Raw genomic sequence first — 23,593 nt, 5'->3', positions numbered from 1 at the left:
ATGGTTTATTTTCGGGGACAACATAATAAGTTCCATTTTGGATATGCTGAGTTTGAGATGTCTTGGGGACACCCAGTTGGAAATGTCTAATAAGCAGTTGTATGGCGGTAAATGTAGAAATTTTCTTAATTGATACAGCAAACACTTGTATTAAAGCATTTGGCATGTGCAATATTTTCATGTGTGTGCATATTTGTATATACATACATACATGCAAGGTGAGTATGACATACTTGGATTCAAGAAGCCATGGATTCAAATTCCACATTTAAAACTAGCTATGTGACCATGGGCAAGTGTCATTTAATTTCTCTGAACTACAGACACCTCCCTAAAACTTAACTACTAAGTAATATATAATCTGGCTGATGAACAGAGTTCTCTCACCAACTGAATAACAGACTGCTGGCAAACCGAGGTGTACATATAGATATGTAATATCAATACACACACACACACACCCCTCTACAACAAATATCCAGTGAGTCATAAAAACAAATGGAAAATATGTAGAATGCTTTTCTTTTTCATTATTAAAAATACTGATAATTCATCTAATAACTATTTATTTAATGTTTTCCAAACTACCAGTGCTACAATGTTTCCATTTAAAAATAGCAACAGTTTTTCCAAGTAAGTGGGGAGAGGTACAAATCATTTTCAAAAGAAATGTAAATGACCAACAACCACATGAAAAATGTTCTAAGTCACTGGGAGAAATTAAAATTAAAATTCAGATTTCATTTCACAACAATCCAAATGGCAAAGATGATAAAGGCAGAAAGTCAGTGTAGGAGAGGCTATGAAATGATAGGAACGCTAATACACTTAGTGGAACTGTGAATTGGCCCAACTGTTTTTCAAAAAAACTTGAAAATATATAGGAAAAAAAAAAAGGGACCTTTTGAACCAGCAATTTCTACAGTCGGCATATATTTCAAGGTCAACTATTAGTGGAAAAAAAAGGCCCCACATATTAGAAACTATTAATAGCAACCCTCTTTATGGTAACAGAAACTGGAAATAAAGTGAGTACCCATCAAGTAGAGAATGGAAGAACTATGTAATATATGAATATAATGGAATAATTTTACATCATAAAAGATAACATATACAATGATTACAATGATGTACATGAAAATGACATTAAAAGGGTAGCTGAATTCAGATTAATTGCAATGAATAACCTTGGTTTTGGAGGAAGAGGTAAAAAATACATTCCTCCTCTCAGTGAGAGACAGCAAAGAGAACAGAATGCTCATACAGTGTCAGATGTGGCTGCTCTGTCAGTTTTGCTTAAGTTCATTTCTTTGTAACAAGGTGGATTCAAATATAGTTCAGGGTAGATCAGGAAATAAGTATGATATAAAAAAAGGGAGGGCAGAGTTTAAAAAAAAACTAAGAGTTTGTATAAATATTTACTTCGACTTCATGTATGACAAATAATTTCCTTTATTTTTCCAGCCTTTATAAAAGTAGGAAATATTCAGAAATAACCACTAGGTAACAGCTAAAGACAACACAAAACTATGCATGCTGCATTTAATCTTATAATAATAATTATTATCACAAAATTATTTTAAAGAAAATAATTTTATTTGAGAGGCTGCAGGTGGAGTATGCAGTAGTTATAAATGTTCTTCCACTCTTCAAATTATCTGACATTATAGCCAGAACAGAATTTGTGCCTCCATCAATGCTTTCCTCATCACGTGTCACAGAAAGAGCCCAAAATGCTTTACAAAATCCATTACATTTTAAGACCATTTCCAATATCTGTTTCTATAAATCAAGAAATCCATTTATTCAAGGTTACATATGGAGAATTAATCACACAGAAATCATATCATCTTCTTTCTCAAAAATTAAAGTATTTTACTGTTCTTGGCATTCCTGTATGTGATGGCATGGGTTTTTTACATTTGCATTAATTGGAAATATACAGTCAAAGTTCATGGGCTTAAAGTTCATGAGATATTGAAAAGTTCAATACAGAACTATCATTAATAAATGTTCCACCAAAATGAGACAAATTATAAGGATGCTATAAGCTCTCTGTTTGGATTCTGCCTTACAGACACTTACAACCATTACCATAATGTAACACCTTAAAAAACTTAACTGGAAGAATAGAAAAAGTACTTAAAAAAAAAAAGGAGAGATTGAATAGCTGTATTTTGAATCAAGAACAAATAAGTATGGTTATCTATTCACAGGAACCTCTGGAGCACAATTTCTATGAATAAGATGACTATCTTAAATGAATCATCTGAAAAAAACTTACTCGAAAAACTCATTAAAATCATAAAGATAACATCCCTAGCTTTTAGGAATGGCAACAAGTCACTTCTGAGATGCAGTTTCCTCATTGGTAAAATGAGCATGTTGAAAGTAGATGACATCTGGGATGTTTCCAGGTCAAAGAATCTGTGATTCTTTACTCAAAATCCAGTCCTCAGTATGAAACCTCTTATTTCAATAACATTTCCAACATTTTAAAATGGATGTTGTAGTCATAAGCTATATATGACCCTTTAAGTTTTAATAGTATATTTCAAGTCTTTATTTTTAAAAGATCACTGGTTTATAGAAACAAAAAAAGCATAACCATAATAATTGTACTATAAAGAAATGTTTAATCACTTCATCCTTTTTTTAAACACAATATACTGGAAACAGATGTACTAATAACACTGAATTTCACTTGCAGAATTTATAATTCATAACAGCATTATAATAGCAAATATGTTTATAAAAACAATAAGCTGAAATGTAATAATTTACAGGTTAGTACTTAGCAAAATATGGATATGAAATTTCAAATTTTAAGAGCTAGAAAAATCAATTAAAATATTGGGGGGAAGACACATTATGTAACAAATTTCAAGGAAAAACATACCAACACAAACCTAGTTTCTCCAGTTGAAATTCAATACAATCTTCTTCCATTTTCTACCAATTTTTGAAGGGATGGGGCCAAAAGTTAAGTATTATATATACTTCAGAATATTCACCAAACAAAACCAAAAATTCACTTTTTCCTTTTTCTTTTATTTGAAGACTTTGATCCTGTTTCTGTTTTGGCTTCCCAGAGAGCATTTCTTACAAATCTTGAAGCAGCTCCTTTATCCAGTTTGGCAGCTGTTTTCTTGTCTGTAATTTCTTTGACTCTGTTCATATATATTCTTATTCTATCCTGTAAAATAATAACAATTGGTATTACTAAAATATTTATCATCACTAGTTTTATTGCAATATCCTCTATCAGAACATACTCCAAAATTATATTAAGTGAAGGTCTAAGTAAAGAATGTCTTTGAAAATTACGCTAATACCCTCAAATCAGAGTTCTGGTTGCAGCCATAATCTATGAAATTATTTCCTGTCTAGATTTTCCCCAAATAATAACTAACATTTTATAAAGCACTTTAAGGTTCATAAAATTATTTCCTCAAAATAATTCTGTGAAGGCACTAGTACAAATATAATCATACCCATTTTTCAGACTTAGGTAACTGAACCCAGATCTCCTCACTCCAAATCTAGACTCTTTCCAGTATCAATGTCTCTCTCCAAATAAAATACATGAATTATGGAATCTTAAAATTAGGAAAGATCTTCAAGATCATCTAGGCTATCTCCTGACACCTTCCTATTTTATAGACAGAAATCTGAAGCCCAGATAAACCAGAAGTAACCTCGCAGGTCACTAGCCAAAACAAGACCAGAAGGCTTCCCAGCCTTTTCTTAATAACACACTTGCTTCTGCCAGAACCCTCAACTCTCTGTATATATTTCCTATTATAATCACAATTAAAGTAGATATTATGCAAATAAAAAATTGGGGGTGTAATAGTAGACTACATTCAATGAACACATGTTCCTTCCCACTCCCCAATTCCCAAACATATGCAAATGTTTGACTTTCAGTGTTGTTTTATAAATGATTAACATATGAAATGTGATTAACAAATCCTCACAGCACTTGTCTTATACTTCATATATTTAGCACACTAAACTGTACTACATCTGTCTGCACATTAATCTTTCTATACTATAAGCATCTTGGGGCCTGAGACCATTTCATTCAACTTTTATCTCCTCAGTGCCTAGCAAAGTGCTTTGTTAGATTTGTTAAATAAATAAAGAATAAAATTCTCCAATGAAATATGCTTTCCAAGCAGGTAGATTTTACAAGGTGAGAAACACACTATGTTGCTATACAGTATGCTATTCATACTGGTATGACTGCTAATCAGAATAAAGGGTTGCTTTATATATCAGTTGGAAAAAATGGCACTGATGAGCAAAAAACCCCAAGATGACAGTAAATGAATGATGGTGTCTAAAAGTACACTGCGTCAAACTTATCAAAGTAACCACAACATGCCTATAAAATACAGGGCTGTAAAACTGAAAGAATGACTTTTTTGACTGCCCTTTCCTCATTAAAGGTACAGAACATTAAATGACCCAAAAAACAAAGAAGGAAGAGGGAGATTCAGTCATTTACTTGGATAGTTGTAAAGTACATATCACAAAGAAACATGATCCTTTTCCTTGGAGAACTAGACAGAATAAACTCCTGTTGTTCAATTTGAAAGTCACGTTCCTCTGTACTCTTTAGTTTCATGATTTCTCACAATTGCTAAATTTAAAATCAAAGAAAATCTGAACCAAGAACCTTGAGACTGGAAATATGTTCTGCTTCATCCATTAAGACAAAAAGAAAGCAATCTGGTTTACTCAATTTTTAAAAACTGATGACAAAAATGTGCTATACAACTGAACTTAATACAGATGACCACATTTTTCTTGGAGGTAACATTGGTTTGTCTTATATACTTTAGTTGTGTGTGTGTGTGTGTGTGTATAGTACGCGTATATAGAAATAATAGATTAATATATATATTGATTATCCTGACATTCTTATTTATAAAGGGAAGTCAAAAAGGCAAACAAAGTTTGATTTCTAATTTTTCTTCAAACTGAATGATTTGATTTGATTTTTGAAGTCAGCAGAAATTCTAAGATACTAGACCTTATATACTGTACTTATGCATCTAAATGGAATACAAAGACAAACCTAAAAGATTTATTATAGGTTGTAAATATGTCACTAATGCAGAATTACTGGACAGTACACATACAACTGGTGCCAAAAAAGCTTTTAGCTTTGTTGCTGAACTGGATTCTTTACTGCTGAGAAAATGAATTAATGGAGGAATTGAAAAGGTGGGTGGGGGAGGAACTTTCCCGGCTTGGCTAGTAAATCAACTGGAATATACTTTTTAGAATTGTGTAAGACTTTGGGGCTTTTTAAAAAACTGCTTAGGAGATGGTAAGGATTTCAAAATTCTGTGGGGAAAATGCTATATACATTATGAATAATTGCTAAAATTGGAACATTTTCCCAACCGATTTAAATCTGGAAATCACAATTGTTCTCAATCTCGTTTTCACTTAAGAGGTTAAAATAAGGAAAACTAAGGTAAAATCATAATTACCTCATTTGCTTATATAATTTCAGAAAACTGAGACAATTCTGCTTTTCATAAATGATACTGTGATACAAAGGTACTGCAACTTTTTAAAATAATCAAATTATACCTACACAGATAATCATCCTATGCACAAATGTACAATGTAGCAAATAAAGCAAAAACATGTGAAACAAAAGCTTACTATTTCCTGCTTTACTGGATGTTCCTTGGGATTAACTCCTTGAGTGGCCAAGTAAACTGTCAGAGAAAATGAGAGACATTTAATGATAATTTTTAAAAAGTATAATTTAAAAACGAAATACCCAGTGATTGGATATTTTATAATGGTGATTCCTTCCATGTAAGGATTGGATTAAAGTACTGCTGGGGTCCCTTCCAACTCAAATTCTGTGCTCTGTGAAAATAATCTGTATATAACTTGAAAGTACTGCAATCAAATAAATTAAGGAAAACAAAAATCACAGAAATTTATATCTCAAATTATTTAGCATACATGCAATAATAAATTAATTTTGGCTCATCCTGACTTTAAAAGACAAAAGCAATTATTTATTAAAAATCTTGAATGAATTGAAACTGTCAAAATTAACCTTAAAGTTTGCCCTCAGACCAACTCAACTATATTAGTCTACTTACCCCAAAACATTGAATTCAACGTATAAGCAGAAACTAAGTCCAACTTGGCCTGTTCAAGTGGGTCCAACTATTAAAAAATAAAGTTTTAGGTCAATCAGATAGCATTTTAAATGTTATCAAGTATCAATAAAATATGTCCTATAATCCAGTAACTGATCTGGAAACTATCTGAGAAAAAGAAACATTTTGCTTATCTATTTTTACAACAAATTTTCACTTCACAATGACATTTTTATTTAGACAAAGAAAATGTGTACAAATGCAAGAAAAAATATTTTCAATTATTTTAATTTTTGAAGTTATGATCTGGGCTTTGTATGTCAAAAGTAATTCATCAATATAAACACTGTACATGATGTATTTATGTATGAGAAGCAGGCTGAAATACTTAGGCTGTACCAAAGACAGAGAAACATAATGAAATTTGTTTGGGCCTGTCAAAATCAATTTATTGTTTTTGTCCTATAGGATTTCCAGAAACTCTGATAACATCATTCCACTACTTAAAAGCTCAAAGATGGATTCTGTCAAAAAGAATGTTATGATCACTACTTCTCATAACCCAACCACCAAAAAATAAAGTTTACAGCTAAGATATATATTTATAATAAAACTTGGGGAATTTTTCTTTCCTATAAACTATACAGAATTTGGCTATGAAAGTATGTCATTGAGCTATTTTTTTTCTCATACAGTAACTTGTTCAGATGATGTATTTAGATTTTAACTTCTACCAATAAACACATCAATTAAGGAGAGATGTTTTATTTTATTTTTTACCTTTTGTAATAACTCATTTCTAGAAACTGACATCATGGTCTTTAGCATTTCATCCACAGAACAAAGGGAATTCTCAAACGCTGACAGATAGTCATGAATTTCTGTTGGATAGTCTTCTCCACTAGTATCTTCTTCTGCCATGCTAAATGGAAAGATACATAAAAATTATTTGTATATATCACTTAATGAAATCTTATGTACTTGCTCTTCTATCTAAAAATTATTTTATCAGTCTTGCAAAAAGAATTCTAGATATGTTCAGAAAATTTAAAACTAGCTGAAAAGCAATTAATCAAACTACCAGAGATGTCTTTTTACAACACAATCCTAGAGAAAAGCAGATAATACTTTAAAAACAAAGGTTAGAGTTCAATTCCCCAATGTACATTCCACTAATACATTGCTGAAGCTCTAAAGATGTGACTAGCAAGAGAAAAAAAATGGTAAAAATTCTGGAACTCTTAAAACTCTATAGAAGTAAAAGACTAAGTCAATCAGTCTCATAGCAGGAGACAATACCTGAATTAGTAATTAGATCACATGTCATTTAAATGCAGACATAACAAAAATATATGCTTTAATGTCTAGGTAAAAACCCATAAAAATCTTGGATTAAACTGATAAGAGAAATCAGAAAACTGATATCTGAAATGCTTCAAATAAATCCTATAAATTGCTGTTCAAGTCCAATTACATAGGCACTTTAAGTCTATTTAAAAATTTATCTAAAAAAATTTAGAATTGCCATAAATCACATTGTTGTTGTTCAATCATGTCCAACTCTTCACAACCCTTCTGGGGTTTTCTTGACAGATATATTATTTCCAATTATGGTTCTACTTGGTTTTTCTTCTGTGGACAGGTGGGCCAAACTCTTTAGAGCAAATATATTATTGGAGTGGTTTGCCATTTCCTTCTCCAGCTCATTTTACAGATGAGGAAATTGAGGCAAACAGGATTGAAGTGACTTGCTCAGGGTCACACAGCTATTATGTATCTGAGGCCACATTTGAACTCAGGTAGATGAGTCCCCCTGACTCCAGGCCTGGCACTCTATCCACTGCGCCACCTTGTTGCCACATATAAAACATTAAAAGTGGGGAGGTTGGCTGAAATGCAGTGCAGAACTATCTTTCAAGCTAAGGCACAATTTTGTCTACCTACTCTTTCCTCCTTTACATTTTAATACTCCAATACTGCTCCACTGCATTTGTGAACTCACTGAGATAAGTATTTTCTTCAACAATGCAGATCATAGTTCATGTCCCCCTCCCCCATGTTTTCCACAGAGAGCCCCACCCAATGTCCAGTGTGCTAGACTTCCTTGAGTTCTCCTGACATCTGTTTATAACAAGGAAATCAAGAGAACACATATCAGTTATCCCTCATTCTCACAAGAAAAGCCCATCTTTTTCAATCACACTTTTCTTTACTGACACTTTTACACAGTTTCTCTTTCATAATTTTTTATGAAGCCTGTCCACACCCACCAAGAACCTCTCAACTACACTTTGGGTCATCTTCAACTTCAACTCTTTGGGAGGCTACCCCATCACTTGGAATTCCACATTCCTAGAATGTTGGTATTAAAAAGACTTCGGTTTCAGGGAGTAGCCTGGGGTCATTAAAAGAAAACAGCAATTTCCCCAAAGCGATCCAGTCTCCTCTTTCTCCTGATCAATTCTGTTTGTCCACTGTACTATTCAAAATTATAAATATGCAAAATATGGCAACTAGTTCCAACCTAATGGAAATAAGCAGTGCAAATGAAAGTAATTCAGTCACTTCTGAGGAATTCGTTATTCATACTAATCATTACCTAGGTATAGGTATATGTACGTACACACACACACACACACACACACACACACACACACACACACACACACACACACACCAACTCTATATAGGGTCTATCTTATTGCGGGTCAAAGAGCATTTATTATAAGCACCTAAAATATGCCAGGCACTGTGCTGTGGATGAAAAAGAAAGCATTTCCTCCCCTCAATAGCCCCTACTCTCAAAAAGCTTAAAGATAACATGCAAACGAGTACATATGAACAAACCATATACAAGATAAAATGGAGATAACTAATCAAGGGAAGGCATTAAGAGGATCAGGAAAGGCTTCTTGTAGGTGGGGTTTTAGCTGGGACTTGAAAGAAGCCAGGAAAGCCAGAAAAGAGATGAGAGAGCAAATTCCAGTGACAAATATAAAGTTCAGAAATAGAATGTTGTAATGAATAGGAAGGAGGCTAGTATCACTGGATCACATGGTCCATTGCAAGAATAAGGTGCAAGAAGATTGGAAAGAAAGGCTTTAAGTGAAAAGAAGATTTTATATTTGAATAGAACAATGGTTCTCAGACTATTTGTTATCAGGATTCTTTGTGCTCTTAAAAATTGAGGACCTTCCCAGAGCTTTGGGTCATGTGGGTTATAGCAATCAGTATTTACTGTGTTCAAAATTAAAACAGCTTTGTATTATTATGAAAATATTTTTAACCTTGTAGGTACCCTGAAAGGAGCTCAGGGGCCCCAGAGGTCTTCAAACCATACTTGGAGAATAGCTAAAAGACCATATCATAGTCTGGACAATTATGGTTCTACTTGGTTTTTCTTCTGTGGACAGGTGGGCCAAACTCTTTAGAGCAAATATGTATCTTTTAGGAGGTTCAGCAGTATTGTGTGGTTTAGTTCAATTTAGCAGAACGTTCATCCAAAATAGGACCACCTACATAGAAGACCTCCTTTATCTAGTGAATGCCTCCTTGACTTAGACTGGGCAGAATCACCTTCAAAACATTAGTAAACAAGTAAGGCAAGCATCTATTAGCCCCTTTTATCTCTTGCTTGGTATTAGTGTGTCAAACAAGATTACCTCTGTTGTTACAACTTTCCAGAAATCTTATGTAATTTTGACTTGTGCATGGGAGACACCTTTAAAGCACAATTTTGGGTGTTTTTTTTTTTATTCCATCTAATCAAAAAATAGTAATAAAAAAAAACAGAATTGTCTTTACTACACCTGTCACTCAATGATAAAAAGGGAGAATACCACTTTGTGAAAGTGTTCCTGTTCCATTCTCCTGCCCATTTCAAGAAGCCCTCAGCATAGTGCAGGTTAAGATACCTTTTTCACTTTCTTTATGTGTCTTACTTTTAATTGGCCTTTTTTTTCCCCGCAGCCTAGGTAATATAGAAATGGTTTATATGACTCAAGATGTATAACTGATATATCGCTTGCCTTTTTAATGGGTAGGTAAGGGGTGGGAGAGAATTTGGAACTCAAAAAAAATTTTTTTAAATGTTAAAGACAAATAAATAAAAGCCTCAGTACACAGATTGATTAAGTACATGGGTTATAAATTGTTGATGTTCTCCTGATAATCTTGTGTGCAATAAGGTCAAAGTTTTTTTTTAAATTATGAACATCAACAGAAAAAATTTCAACATAAAAATGAAACAATTATGTATGAAACAGTAAACATCGAGTTTGTTTTTAATGTATACATTAAAATGCATATATTAAATTTAACAAGGTAGTAACAAATTTTTTTCTATTTATTTGTTGCACAGTAATTCTGACAAGAATGTTAATATTCCCTCCCATGAGGTAGAGGGGAGAGGATGGAGAAGAAACCCTGGGCAGAGTTCAGATGACTAGATGGTGTCTGAGCCCTCCAAAGTTATGGTGACTATTTAATTTGGAGGTTTTTGTAGAATTTCTCTACTTCTACAACATAAGCTGAAATATTATCATGGTGGTCTTTTTACAAATACCTATCTGCAATATGAAGTAACCAGGGTACCATGGAATGTTTTTTGTTGGTCTCTGGACTGGTGATATAAATATTTTACATTTGTTATTTCATTTGAGCATCACAACAATCATGTTGGGCAGGTCCTATAGATATTACCAACCCAATTCTACACACGAGGAAACTGAGGTTCAGATAGATTAAGTTACTTGATCAGTAAGTCACACAACTAATAAGTGTAAAAGACAGGATCTGAACCCAGATCTTCTTGATGCTGGTAAATGGAAAAGAATTCTCTTTGGAGCCAGAGGATCTGGATTAAAATCCTGCCTCTATTACTTACTCACTGTGTGATTCTGAGCATCAATGGCTAAACAAACTGTGGAACATAAATGTAATAGATATTGCCATGCCTTAAGAAATGATAAATATCAAAATACTGATGAAGCATGCATCCTACCTCTTGGAAGAGAGGTCAGGGAGTAAGGGCAGAGAATTTAATAGAAAACCAATGTGTGGGTTTCCTTTGCTTTCTAACACTTAAGGGAGAAGATTTGTGAATGGTGATAATGATGACCCCCCCCAAAAGCAAGACTTATCAACAAAATATTATAAAAACACATAGAAGAGAGCAGAAGGAAACTGAAAGAGGAAAGAGAAGGGAAGTTTTGTTACTACAGTGTTAAAGTGAATCTATATAAATATATTTTTTAACTATGTAACAAGTTCAGAGTTTCACATACAATCGCCTTTTTCCATTTTTTGTATACTGAAGTGTTCAAGACCATTGATGTTTTAAGTTCATAATTTTAAAAAAGAAAATTTAAGTTTTAAAATAAGTTTAAGTTTTGAAATAGCTAAAAATTTTAAATCAATCAACAAGCACTTATGAAGTGTTTACTATATGCCAGACACTATGCTGAGTGCTGGGGATACAAAACCAAAAGTGAAACAGTCCCTGTCCTCAGAGAGCTTACTTTCTAATGCGAGAAATTGTACACATTCAAGGACAGAATACTTAAAAAGTGAATATCAAATAGTTTGGGATGGGGATATGCTAATAATAATAGCTAGCATATAGAGAGACCTTTACAAAAATTATCTAATTTTATCCTCATGACAACCTTGGGAAGTAGGTGCTATTATAACCTCCATTTCATAGATGAATAAACTGAGGCAAATAGAGGTTAAGTGAATTGCCCAGAGTTCATCCTGCTAAGAAGTATCTGAGCCCAGATTTGAAGTCAAAAATAGTTTCATGAAGGTGGCATTTGAGCTGAGTCTTAAAGGAAATAAGAGATTCCAAAGGCAGAGGGGTAGAGGGAATACATACCAACCTTGGACCCTAGAGATAGAGCATCATATGGGCAAAATAACAAGTCAGTATAGTCGAATCAAAGAGCTCAAAGGGCAGAGTAAAGTAGAAGAGGTTCAGAAAGGTAGGAAGAGGCCGGACACACTGTGAAAAACATTAAATGTCAAATAGAAGAGGCCATGAAGAGCTACTGAATTTCACTGAGTGGAAGGGGCAGCATGATCAGACCTACCCTTTAGGAAAATCACTTTAGTAGTAGTAAAGGATGAAATGCACTGGAGAAAGGCCTGAGGTAGGGTTATTCTAATTGTTCAGGGTAGAGGAGATGAGGACCTAAAGCAGAATGGTGACTATGTGGGTAGAGAGGAGGGGACACACGGGAGAGATGCTGTGAACAAAGAAATAACAATATTTGACAATTGACTATATATGGGGTGAGTGAGAGTAAAGAGTCATAGTTGTGAATAAGAGTAACTGGCAAGATGGGGATGCCATTGACAGTAACAGGGAAGTTTGGGAAAGTAGTGGGTTTAGAAAGATAGTAAGTTCAATTCCAGACCTGCTGAGTTTGAGATGCCTCTGGGACAAAACAAATGCCTATCCATTGTCAAATGGCTTTTTAAAAGTAGTACATGTGTATAATATTACTGTTTAAGAAATGATGAAAGTAAGAGATAAGCATGGGAAACATGAATTAATGCAAAGTAAAGAGAATCAAACAGCATAACACAATGACTACAACAATGTTAAGTGGAAAGAACAAAACGCAAAAACTGCAACAGAATGTTGTATAATAAGGAACAATGTTATCTCAAAGAAGAAACAAGTTGCAGAGTAAATACTAATCTGAATTATTAGAAACAATCTCCTCTTTGAGAAGAAGTTCCCTGCACCAGGGGTGTCAAATTTCTGATGACATATTGAGATGGAGAACCTCAAATTAACATCATCTATTTTGTAATGTATTTTAAAATTTATTTTGTTAAACACTTCTCTATTATATTTTAATATAGTTTCAGAAGTTAGTGACACTTCTGTTCAATATCAATGAAATCACAGATCTAGTAAAAAAAATATATGGTTCTACTCTATTAAATACTAAGAAATTTCTGTAAACTTTTATTCTTTATTGTCCATGGTGGATTATTTAGCTTTGTTGATAGTTATTAAGTTTACAATGATTTTATTAAAAACCTAAGTAGGTTGATACATTTCCTATATAACAATATTGATGTCTTTTGACCAGGGGTTTGTTTTAATGTGTCAATATTATGGGTTGTTTTTCAGTCCTATTTTTTAAAAAATATGATTCTGAGAAGGGGTCCGTAGGCTTCACCAGATTGCAAAAAGGGTCCATGACATGAAAAATATTAAGAACCCCTGGTCTAGATGATCTCTAAAACCTCGTCCTGCCCTAAAATTCTTTAACTGTATAATTAATTCTCAATTACCTACACTAATAGAAGGGCATAGCGGCATACAGCAGTAAACTACAGCCCAATTTACCACCTGTATTTGTCAGGTCTGAGAACTAAGAATGGATCTGGCCCTCAGGCTATAGTTTGTCAATCCCTGGTCTACAGAATCCAAATATAACTTTCATTCGCTTTTGGCTCACCTAAATAGATCTCTCCCTCAATGGATTTATCTTCCGAATTTTTGGTTTTTAACACAATGTTAAGAATTAGTCTGTATTCTCAAATACACATCAACCTATAGCAAAGGAAGATAAATTAAATGCATGTAGGGTTATAGAACAAAAGCAGCTAGGATTAAAAATCTACTGTGGATAAACCAAGAAATAGACAATTTGTATATAGATTACTTTAGTTCTCAAATTCCTGCTGCATTGGATAAGCAAGTCTAATTACAAATGAAGTATCCTTAAAACAAAACCTCTTAAAATAAATTTCTAATACAGAAAAAGAAAGCTGTCTAAGCCTGCTTAGCAGGGGATAGTGTGTGTAGGGGGAGATGCCCCCAAACCGGAAGACCCCTTTTCTGATGTGTAACCTTAGGCAAATTGCTTAACCCCCAATCCTTACTCTTCTAATCTGTAAAATGGGGATACTCATTTGACTTGTATCAGCTACCACCGGGTTAATTATATAAAGTGTTTTGTAACCATTAAACATTATTTAAAATGTCCGTTCTTCTAATTATCACTCAATTACCAAAGTAATTATATATCACAGAAAGTAGTGTTTCATCACAAATTACTAAGTATTATTACTATTGAAACACCTTTTTTTAAAAGCTTAAAGAAAGTTCTTGGCAAGGGGCTCCACACATTAAAATTACTGAGGATTCTTTAGGGAAATTTTGGTTTTGTATGTAAAAGAAATATTCACTGAAATTGAAGAGACAAAATTGAACAGACCAAGAGTATATTAAACTAGTTACCACTTCTTGATTGAAAATAAGCACCAGCAGGGGCAGCTAGGTGGCACAGTGGATAAAGCACCGGCCCTGGATTCAGGAGTACCTGAGTTCAAATCCGGCCTCAGACACTTGACACTTACTAGCTGTGTGACCCTGGGCAAGTCACTTAACCCCCATTGCCCAGCCCCCCCCCCAAGCACCAGCCCTGGACTTAGGAAGATCTGAATTCAAATCCAGCCTCAGACACTTGACACTTACTAGATGTGTGACCCTGGGCAAGTCATTTAACCCTCATTACCCCACAAAGAAGAAAGAAAGGAGGAGGAGAAGAAGAAAATATCCTCATCCCGAATATCACCTATGTGGTGACTTTCAATTCTTATTTTCAATACTCCTCCCTGATGAGGAAACCACAGCACCTTTATGCCCAAACAGGACAACCTCTAAGTTCAGTAAAGCCAGAACAGTAACAGACTGCAAGGTGCTGCAGGCATACTAGCAGCACTTTCACAAACCTGTTTGCCAGAGTAAAAAAATGGAGTGCAAAGTTACATCCTTTGCATGCCTACTGTGAAAATGACATTAAGTGTAAAGTATCTTACAGATAAACCCCAACTCCAGTCTTTAGGCAATCACCCTTTCAACCTATTCACAAAACTGCCATCAAATCCCAAATGTAATGGCCTCATGTAACTGTTTTTAAAACTTGCTACAGAAACAACAGGATCTTACTGTGCCATAACTTGAATGCCCTTTAGTCACTTTGGGTTTGGTTATTTCTCAATCAGAATTTTTCTTCTCAATTGTATTAAGAATTTATTTAAACAGACTCAAGAGGGAACTGGAACTACACATATGTCTGATGCAACTAGTGAGCTGTTAAAATTGTTTCAACAAGTGCAAAAATGAAGAGGCAATCTTCTCAGCCTGAACATTAGAACAGTCAAATGAATGGCATTTTGATATAGCAGAAAGAGCCCTTGCAAGGTCAGGAGATCCAGGTTCAACATCCATCTCCTGACTTGACCAGGACTTCTTAACCTTTCTGTGTCAAGGACCCCAATGTAATTTTTTTTTTTTGCAGGGCAATGGGGATTAAGTGACTTGCCCAGGATCACACAGCTAGTAAGTGTCAAAGTGTCTGGGGCCAGATTTGAACTCAGGTACTCCTGAATCCAGGGCCAGTGCTTTATCCTCCACTGTACCACCTAGCTGCCCCGCCCCCCCAATGTAATTTTCATGAAGCTCATGGACTCTTCTCAGGTGTGTTTGTGTGTGTGTGGGGGGGGGGGGGAGAATGAGGATTAAATGACTTGCCCAGGGTCACACAGCTAGTTAAGTGTCAAGTTTGAGGTCATATCTGAACTCAAGTCCTCCTGAATCCAGGGCTGGTGCTTTATTCACTGGGCTACCTAGTTGCCCTCAGGATTTTTTTAAATGCAAGAAACAAAATACAATGGATTACAAAGGAAACCAATTATATTGAAATATGGTTGTCAACATTTTTAAGAAACAAGTTCTTGTTAGCTTAAATGTGAAATGCTACAGAAATGCCAGCTATCATTATTTAGGGTCACACTGATATGAATCATATGAGAAAAAAGGTAATCCCCAGAAAGGTAGAAGGAAGTGAGGATGAGTAGCAACCAGCCCTAGGATTTCACTGGTACACAAAACTGCCATTTGAGAAAATCCCCTCTCCCAGTTAGGTGGCATTATCGATAGCAAACTGGACGAACCACAAATCAAGATGACCTCAATTCAAATCCCACTTTAGTCACTAAGTAGTTGTGGGATCCTAGGCAAGTCACTTAACCAACATCAGCTTCAGTTTCTTCATCTGAAAAATGGGGGGGGGGGGGGGCAGCGGGAATCAAAACATCTACCTCCAGAGCTGTTATGAGGATAAAATGAAATAACTATAGCAATACACAAACCTTAAGACTCTATACAAATAAATGCTAGCTTATTATTATTATTATTACCACCACCAATGTAGGTCTGCACCTCTTCTGTAACTTCTAGTCTTAACTGCCTAGAGCAAAGCTTTTTTAAACTGTGGATCCATAACCCTATATGGGGTTATGTAACTGAATGTGGGGATCGAAAAAAATTTGGCAAAAATAAAAGGTTATGTATGCCTATTTTATATACCTATATACCCAGGGTCATGTAAAAATTTCTCAGGTGAAAAGAGGTCGCAAGGGGAAAACATTTAAGAAGCCCTGGCCTAGAACACAGAGAGACTAAGTGCCACCCAGATCAGACAACTAATTAAGTGTCTAGGTATATATGAATCCCAAGTTTCCTGGCTCTCTACCTACTCTGGGAAACAATGGAAAGAATGCTAGACAACAACACCAAAGTGATCATGGGCCAATCACTAAAGTGATCATGGGCCAATCACTAACCTCCAGGGGCCTCAGTTCTTCATCTGTAAATAAGGGGGTTGGACCAAAGGGCCTTCAGCACCATAGATCACATGGCCTCTGTTGGTGAGTTTGTAACATTTAAAAATCCTCCAAAAGTCTTCCAGTTATCAATTCCCTAATCCTCCATTAAAACATGGTTTTTCAATCATTCCTTTTTCAAAGATGTTAGTTAGGTTCAGAAAGACAGCTCCTTAAGAAATGGTGAGGGAGGGGAAATAAAACCAACCAGCAGTTAGTTGCCCCTTACAAACTGCCTCAAATCACAACATGTTTCCAAGGTGGTTACCCTGGAAAAGGTACTCAAGTGCTGGTCAACTGGCTTAAAATTACATCACTAGGCCATTTTCAAGGAAGGGAAACTAGTTGATTCCAAACTGTCAATGAAATCTTAAGAATGTTACAGATTTCCTTGTCTTCTACAAGATGTCCTAATCTACAAAGTTCCACCAAAGTAATAGGGATTGATACTAAAAATTCTTGTCATATTTTCAGTGGATTAAAAAGTACCCAGAAAGTTAACTTCCCTACATAGTGCTATTTCTTTTAGGAGCAGCTGTCCCTGAATACATCTTAGTAACCATATGTTATACAATAAGCTCAGTAATTAATGCTCATAATGATGAGCCTAAGTCATCAAATAAAAGGTTAAATTATATTTTGTACAGTTTTAAGGAAGTAAGAAAATGTTTTAGAACTTGCCAACAAAAATGGTCAATATTTTAAGTGTTAGTATTTCAAGGAATACATTTTACTAATAATCAGTCCTTAGATGAATTTGTGGTTCCATTTTAAGTACTAACTACCTCTATAGAGTGTGTGTGTGTGTGTGTGTGTGTGTGTGTGTGTGAGAGAGAGAGAGAGAGAGAAAATGTATGTGTACAAATCAGAGACCTTCCACAATTTCTCACATAATAATAAAGTATTTTGTAGCATCAAGTTATCTGGAACATCCCATTGCTTGATTATACTTCATAAGGTTTTATGTACTATTTGTATACTGTTTGTATACTATTTCCTTATTTCAATATGTTCCATACACAGAAGCCAGAAAAATATATTACTCAAATGCCATTTCAACATCTCACTTCTTTGCTTAAGAGCTCCCTAATGCCTCTCCTAATCAAAATTCCTTAGTTTGGTTATTTAGATTTCTATATTAAGCCTCTTCCATTTCCAAGAGAAACTTCTCTCCAAAGACAAATCCCTAACCAACTCAAGTTAATTTATCTGCCATCTCCCACAAGATCTACAGATTCCCTCCTCCATGACTTTGCAAATCACTGCTAGCCCCCCCCCAGCACCCCCCCCACTTCAATATACATCAAAGTAAACAGGGAAATAAGCAGGGATGGAGAGGGCTAAGAGGGAGAATGATACTAAGGAAGAAATTATCACAATAAAAAAACCAAACTTTCTTATTCTGGAGGGGGATTTTAGATTTTTTAACTTAAAATTATTAGGACCTAAGGGAAGAAGGGGGACTTAGAATGCCTCTCAGAAAACTAGGGAATGGATAAATTGTGATATATGAATGTAAGAGAATATTATTGTGCCATGAGAAATTATCAGGGACAGATTTCAAAAATACTGGGTTACTATGAACTGATGAAGAATGAAGTGAGTAGAATCAGAACAGTTTAAACCTAAGCTTCTTAAACTGTGGGTTGTGACCCCCATACAGGGTCGCATAACTGAATGTGGAGTCACGAAGAATTTGTTAGTAAATGTTTGATTTGTATACCTATTTTATATACCTATAAACTGGGGGGGGTCGCATAAAAATTTCTCAGGCAAAAAGAGGTCACAAGTGGGAAAAGTTTAAGAAGCCCTGGTTTAAACAACACTGTAAAGAAAAACAATTTTAAAAATCTCAATTATCTCTCCTCCCCCCTCCCTGAAAAAAAGGCAATGGAATAGATTCTTTAAAATGCTAAGAGAAGGAAGTAGATACAAGCAAGACAATGTTAAAAGTCTTGTGTAGAATTTATTATTATATACCTTTTTTTTAAAAAGTGAGGCAATTGGGGTTAAATGACTTGCCCAGGAAGCTAGTAAGTGTTAAGTGTCTGAGGCCGGATTTGAACTCAGGTACTCTTGACTCCAGGGCCAGTACTCTATCCACTGTGCCACCTAGCTGCCCCTATTATATACCTTTTTTAAAAAGCAAGTGGTGTGAAAGGAAGATTCTGTTACAGAATATCTTTCATTTTATGTGTGTATATAGAAAGACTTTGGGGGGAGCTTAAAATTCATAATTTAAAAAAAGATTTAAAAACAAAATTTAAGTTCTTTCTACTTCTCTAAAAGTAGAAGGTGAATGATTTGTATGATATATACTATCTACAGAAAATTATGAAATGATATGCTCATAGTAGGACCCTAGCTCTAGAGCAGAAAAGGGCCTTAGAGGCCACCCAGTGCACCCAGTTGAGGGAGAGGAGATAAGGAAATAAGTATTTAAGTGCCCACTGTGTGAAAGGAATTATACTAAACACTTTTACAAATATTGTCTCATTTGATTCTCACAACAACTTCTAGAGGTAGGAGCTATTACTCTCATTTTACAGTTAAGAAAACAGAAGCAAACAGAGGTTAAGTGAAGCCAGGGTCCTATAATTGTTATTATATGTTTGGGGCTTGATTTGAACTTGTCTTCCTGACTGCAGGGCCAGTATACTATCTATCCCCTGAGCCACCACCAGTTGCTCCTATGTGCACAGGACACATTTTTAAATTTAATCTTATTATTATCATTTTCTCCATCATTGTTAAGTCTAGAGAATCAATGAAAAAATCAGGTCGTGATTTGTAGCCTTTACTGATTTGTGAGGTATAAATGCCTTCACTAAAAATTTAACATTTGAGGGGGCAGCTAGGTGGAGCAGTGGATAAAGCACTGGCCCTGGATTCAGGAGTAGCTGAGTTCAAATCCGGCCTCAGACACGTGACACTTATGTGACCCTGGGCAAGTCACTTAACCCTCATTGCCCCGGGGGAAAAAAATTAACATTTGGTTCAAGGGGTTGGAGCCAACTCCAGCACATCCTTGGAAGAAACTAGGCTTCACAGAGTAGTTGTGTCAGAAATGGGATTTGAACCCAGGTCCTGTGACCACCAATCAGTCAGTGGTCTTTCCATTTTGCCAATACTATTCATGTACAAATACTGTTGGTTAAATAACTGTATATCCCACTACTTAAGACTTAATAGTAGCCTCCCTTGGTAATCCAGAGTAGAGATCTCAGCCTCTAAGGAGAGTTTGATACCCTCAAGAGATTTTTCCAAGTCATTCCACTCCCAAATGCATAAACATAGTTTGCTATTCAACAATACCTATTATTTGAGATTGAAGGTTCTGTTTGATTCTCTGGACCAGTGATTTCATCAGGGCAGGAACTCCCAAAAAAAAAAAAAAAGAGTTTGACATGACTGAACAAATGTCCTGCAGAGGTGAAGGGAGTGCCCTCACCTGGGAATTCCCCATACCTATGAAATCGCAGGTCCCTTTCATTTTTAGAAAACTGTCCACTGCCAAGTATGTTGTTGTTCAAATGGAGAAATGGGAGAGAAAGGTATGGTGAAAAATACTATTAAATTTGAGAAAAATATGTGAAAACACATTGGATAGCTGTAGGTACCTATGAATATAAATTTAAGAGAAAATGATCAAGTTCTCAATTGTGAGAGCATAATCAAATAAATAAATCACTGATCTGAAAGGAATCTAAGGAGATGATAAAGGAAAAGCCTCTCATTTTATAAAAAGTGCTTTGTGCTCCAAAGTGCATATAAAAATGAGTTTTTAATTATAAGTGAGAGAGACTGGCCCAGAGAAATTGAGTGACTTGCCCATTATCAAAGTAATTATCAACAGAACTAGAGACGTCTTCCAGGTTTCAGTATAGTGTTAAGTATGTAATCAAATATATAAAATAGAGAGAGCTACTCCAATAACACCCCAAACTTGGTACTGATTTTGGAGAAACTGATTATGGTTACTTGGAGCACAATGCATATCACAGAGACTGCACTTTAAATCCACAGAATTGGAATTAAATGGATTTTTGCATAGCATACCTCAAAAAAACCACAAGCCTCATCCAGAGGAAATCATTTAGTCGGTTTAAATCACAAAAGGAACTGAAGTTAATAAACAGGAAAGATTTAAAAGACTCGTTTTCTAATTTTTTAAAAGATTCCCAAACCATCAAAACACTGCTCTCATTGGGATATACCACCAACGTAAAAAAGAAACGACCGGGGACGTACCTATGCCATCTGCAAAGGGAAAGGATATTTCCTTTGCTAAAACAGATTAGACACTGTTCTGTGATACTAAGTATCTAGGCAGTCCAATGATTAAGTGTGATAGATTTCATTGAAGACCAGAGTTCAAATGCTTCCTCAAGACACTCACTTAACCTCTCAGCCTTCAAAACCCTCATTTGCAAAATGGGGATGACAGTGACAGCAACAACACCTTCCAAGGTTGTTGTGAGAATAAAATACAATACGTGTAAAGTGCTTAGCACTACGTAAATACCAGGTGTTATCGTTATTATTACTATTGGTTTTCTTCTATTTTAGAGCAAGAGTTCCTAATCTTCTTAAGTGTCACGGACCACTTCTCAAACCAAATGAAATTATATTTAGCACAGTGCTTAGCACACAGTAGGCACTTAATGTATGCTTATTCCCTTTCCTCCTCCAAACCATATTTAATTCACAAGTTAATGGTAATTCGATTCACATATGATAAGTTTCAGATAACGGTTATTTTTTCCCCCTTCAAGTTCACGAACCCCAGGCTAAGCATCCTTGCCTTGGGATGAGTTGCCCAGGGCACTGAGTTGAGATCCCAGCCTTGACCTGGTTCCCACAGGGAGTAGGCGCCAAAGGCGGAACTCGAATCCAGGTCTCGCTCCGCTGGGAGCTTAGGCCCTCAAGCTCCCAGCTCGGACTGTGCAGACACGTGACATCATGTGCCGATAACAAGCCCAACACTGGCGGGTTTCCCTCCCCCTGGCCGCGCTGCGACCTCGATACAGTGGCTCCCCACGTGGGGGAATGGAGGGGGAGGATGGAACCTGCCCGAGAGCCGCGGATTTTCCTTCTGGCTCGGAAGGCGGCGCTGCCGGGCAACGCAAAGCCAGTAAAAAGCGGAGAGGACAACGAGCTGAGGGCCCGAAGCGCCCCCAAGCAGGGCCAGCCCCACAGTCCCAAGAGCGGGAGACCGGAAAAGAGGGTAATGGAGAGTGGGCCACGACCTAAGGACTACGCCTGGAGAGGCGGGGGAAGGTTGGAAGAAAGTGCCCGTCGGGGCTACGCGCTTCCGGGGCAAAGACAGCTACCACTCAGCCTAAAGCTCACCTTGTCTGGCACTCGGTCCTCCGAGGAAGCCGGCGACGACGCGATGACGTCAGCTCCACCTCGCGCAGGTCCAGTAGCTGCAATGGGACTGGTGCGCAGGCACGATCAGCCGAGTGCCGAGCTCTCGATCCCTGGTCCCTCTCTTCTCTTCTGGAGCCTAAGAAAAGATTCAGGTCCTGGGAAGCTAGGCGTGGCCTCCTCCCCCCATCCCCGCCCAGCGCCCCGCCCCCAAGACCCTTAAATTTCATCCCATCCCAGGCCATCCCCTCTCCCGATGGGCTGGCAGAACTGGTGGCTCGAAGATGTCACCTCGATACTCATAGGATTTAAAGCAGGAACAGACCTTCGAATCCAACATAGTTTGCAGATGAAGAAACTGAGGCATGGGAAGGTTCAGGAATGTGCCCAGAGGCACTCAGGAGGTGGAGGCGTCGACTTGCAAAGCTCTGCGACCTTTGTCAAGTCGCCGAACTTCCCAGTCTCGGTTTAACTCATCTGTAAAATGAGGGGACCAATTAGATCAGAATCCTATAGGAAGGGGACTCGTGCCACTTGAGGTGTAAAAAGATGAACTATCCCATGATATTCACTATGCAAGACTTCCCCCTCTTATGATACAGTGGGACCCCAAGCAGGACCTTATTATGCATTAATTAGATTAGGCACTGTTCTGCAACATTTATTAGCATGGTCACCATCATCATTATTAGTTATGATATCAATAATAAGTATCCAAGTGGTCTAGGGTAATGGATTTCACTGAGGAATACCTAAACTAAAATCTTGGCTCAAGATAGACCTTGGGTAAGTCACTTAACCTCTCAGACTTCAATGCCCTAGTTTGTAAAATAGGAAAGATAATAACAGCACATAAGGAACTGTTGGAGTTGTAAAGTGGCCAACCATTCTGGAAAGGAATTTATAATTATGTAAAGTGATTAAAACGTCTGTATCCTTTGATCTAAAGATTCCATGGCTAGTCATGGAAACCAAGGAAGCAAATGACAAAATTAAAGATCCCATATACATCAAAATCAGGAGACTATGAAGTTCCTTAAACCTTACTAGTAAGTTCAAAATCTCAGGGAAAAAAAAAAGCTTCAAAATTATCTCAGGCTTAAGGGATGTGTATATTCTTTCAGGTAGAGGTGGTTTGAAACCTACATCTGCTTCTTTCAGTCTGTTAAATTAGACGTCTCCCTCAACCCTGCCCTCAACTCCCTTTGCCTTTTTCTTTAATGTCCTTTAAAAGGAGGAAAGCACCAAGATAGGATTTGAAAATCTTCCCAGAATGAACCATTTTTTTTATCATTTGTGATAAGATGATGAAGTTTATTTAAGAAATTGATTCGTCACTAGTTCTCCTTTGAAAACTTATTATATAAAACCATCTTTCAAAAAAATCAATGCTT

At 36.2% G+C, this 23,593-nt stretch overlaps 1 protein-coding gene across 1 annotated transcript; it reads right to left on the bottom strand.

Moving 5' to 3' along the window:
- Positions 1-22,244, bottom strand: C1D (C1D nuclear receptor corepressor). The gene is made up of 5 exons (XM_043989616.1): positions 22,182-22,244; positions 6,921-7,062; positions 6,141-6,207; positions 5,686-5,741; positions 1-3,196 (listed from the first exon to the last, which is right to left on the bottom strand). Exons 2-5 carry the CDS (start codon positions 7,059-7,061, stop codon positions 3,032-3,034), a joined length of 429 nt encoding a protein of 142 aa, XP_043845551.1. The 5' UTR covers position 7,062; positions 22,182-22,244; the 3' UTR covers positions 1-3,031.
- Positions 22,245-23,593: the final 1,349 nt, after the last annotated feature.

This window comes from Dromiciops gliroides, chromosome 2 (assembly GCF_019393635.1).
Source record: "Dromiciops gliroides isolate mDroGli1 chromosome 2, mDroGli1.pri, whole genome shotgun sequence".
In the NCBI taxonomy this organism is placed as follows: domain Eukaryota; kingdom Metazoa; phylum Chordata; class Mammalia; order Microbiotheria; family Microbiotheriidae; genus Dromiciops; species Dromiciops gliroides.
The sequence above is the reverse complement of the archived record's forward strand: the minus strand, read 5'-3'. Positions and strand labels throughout refer to the sequence as shown.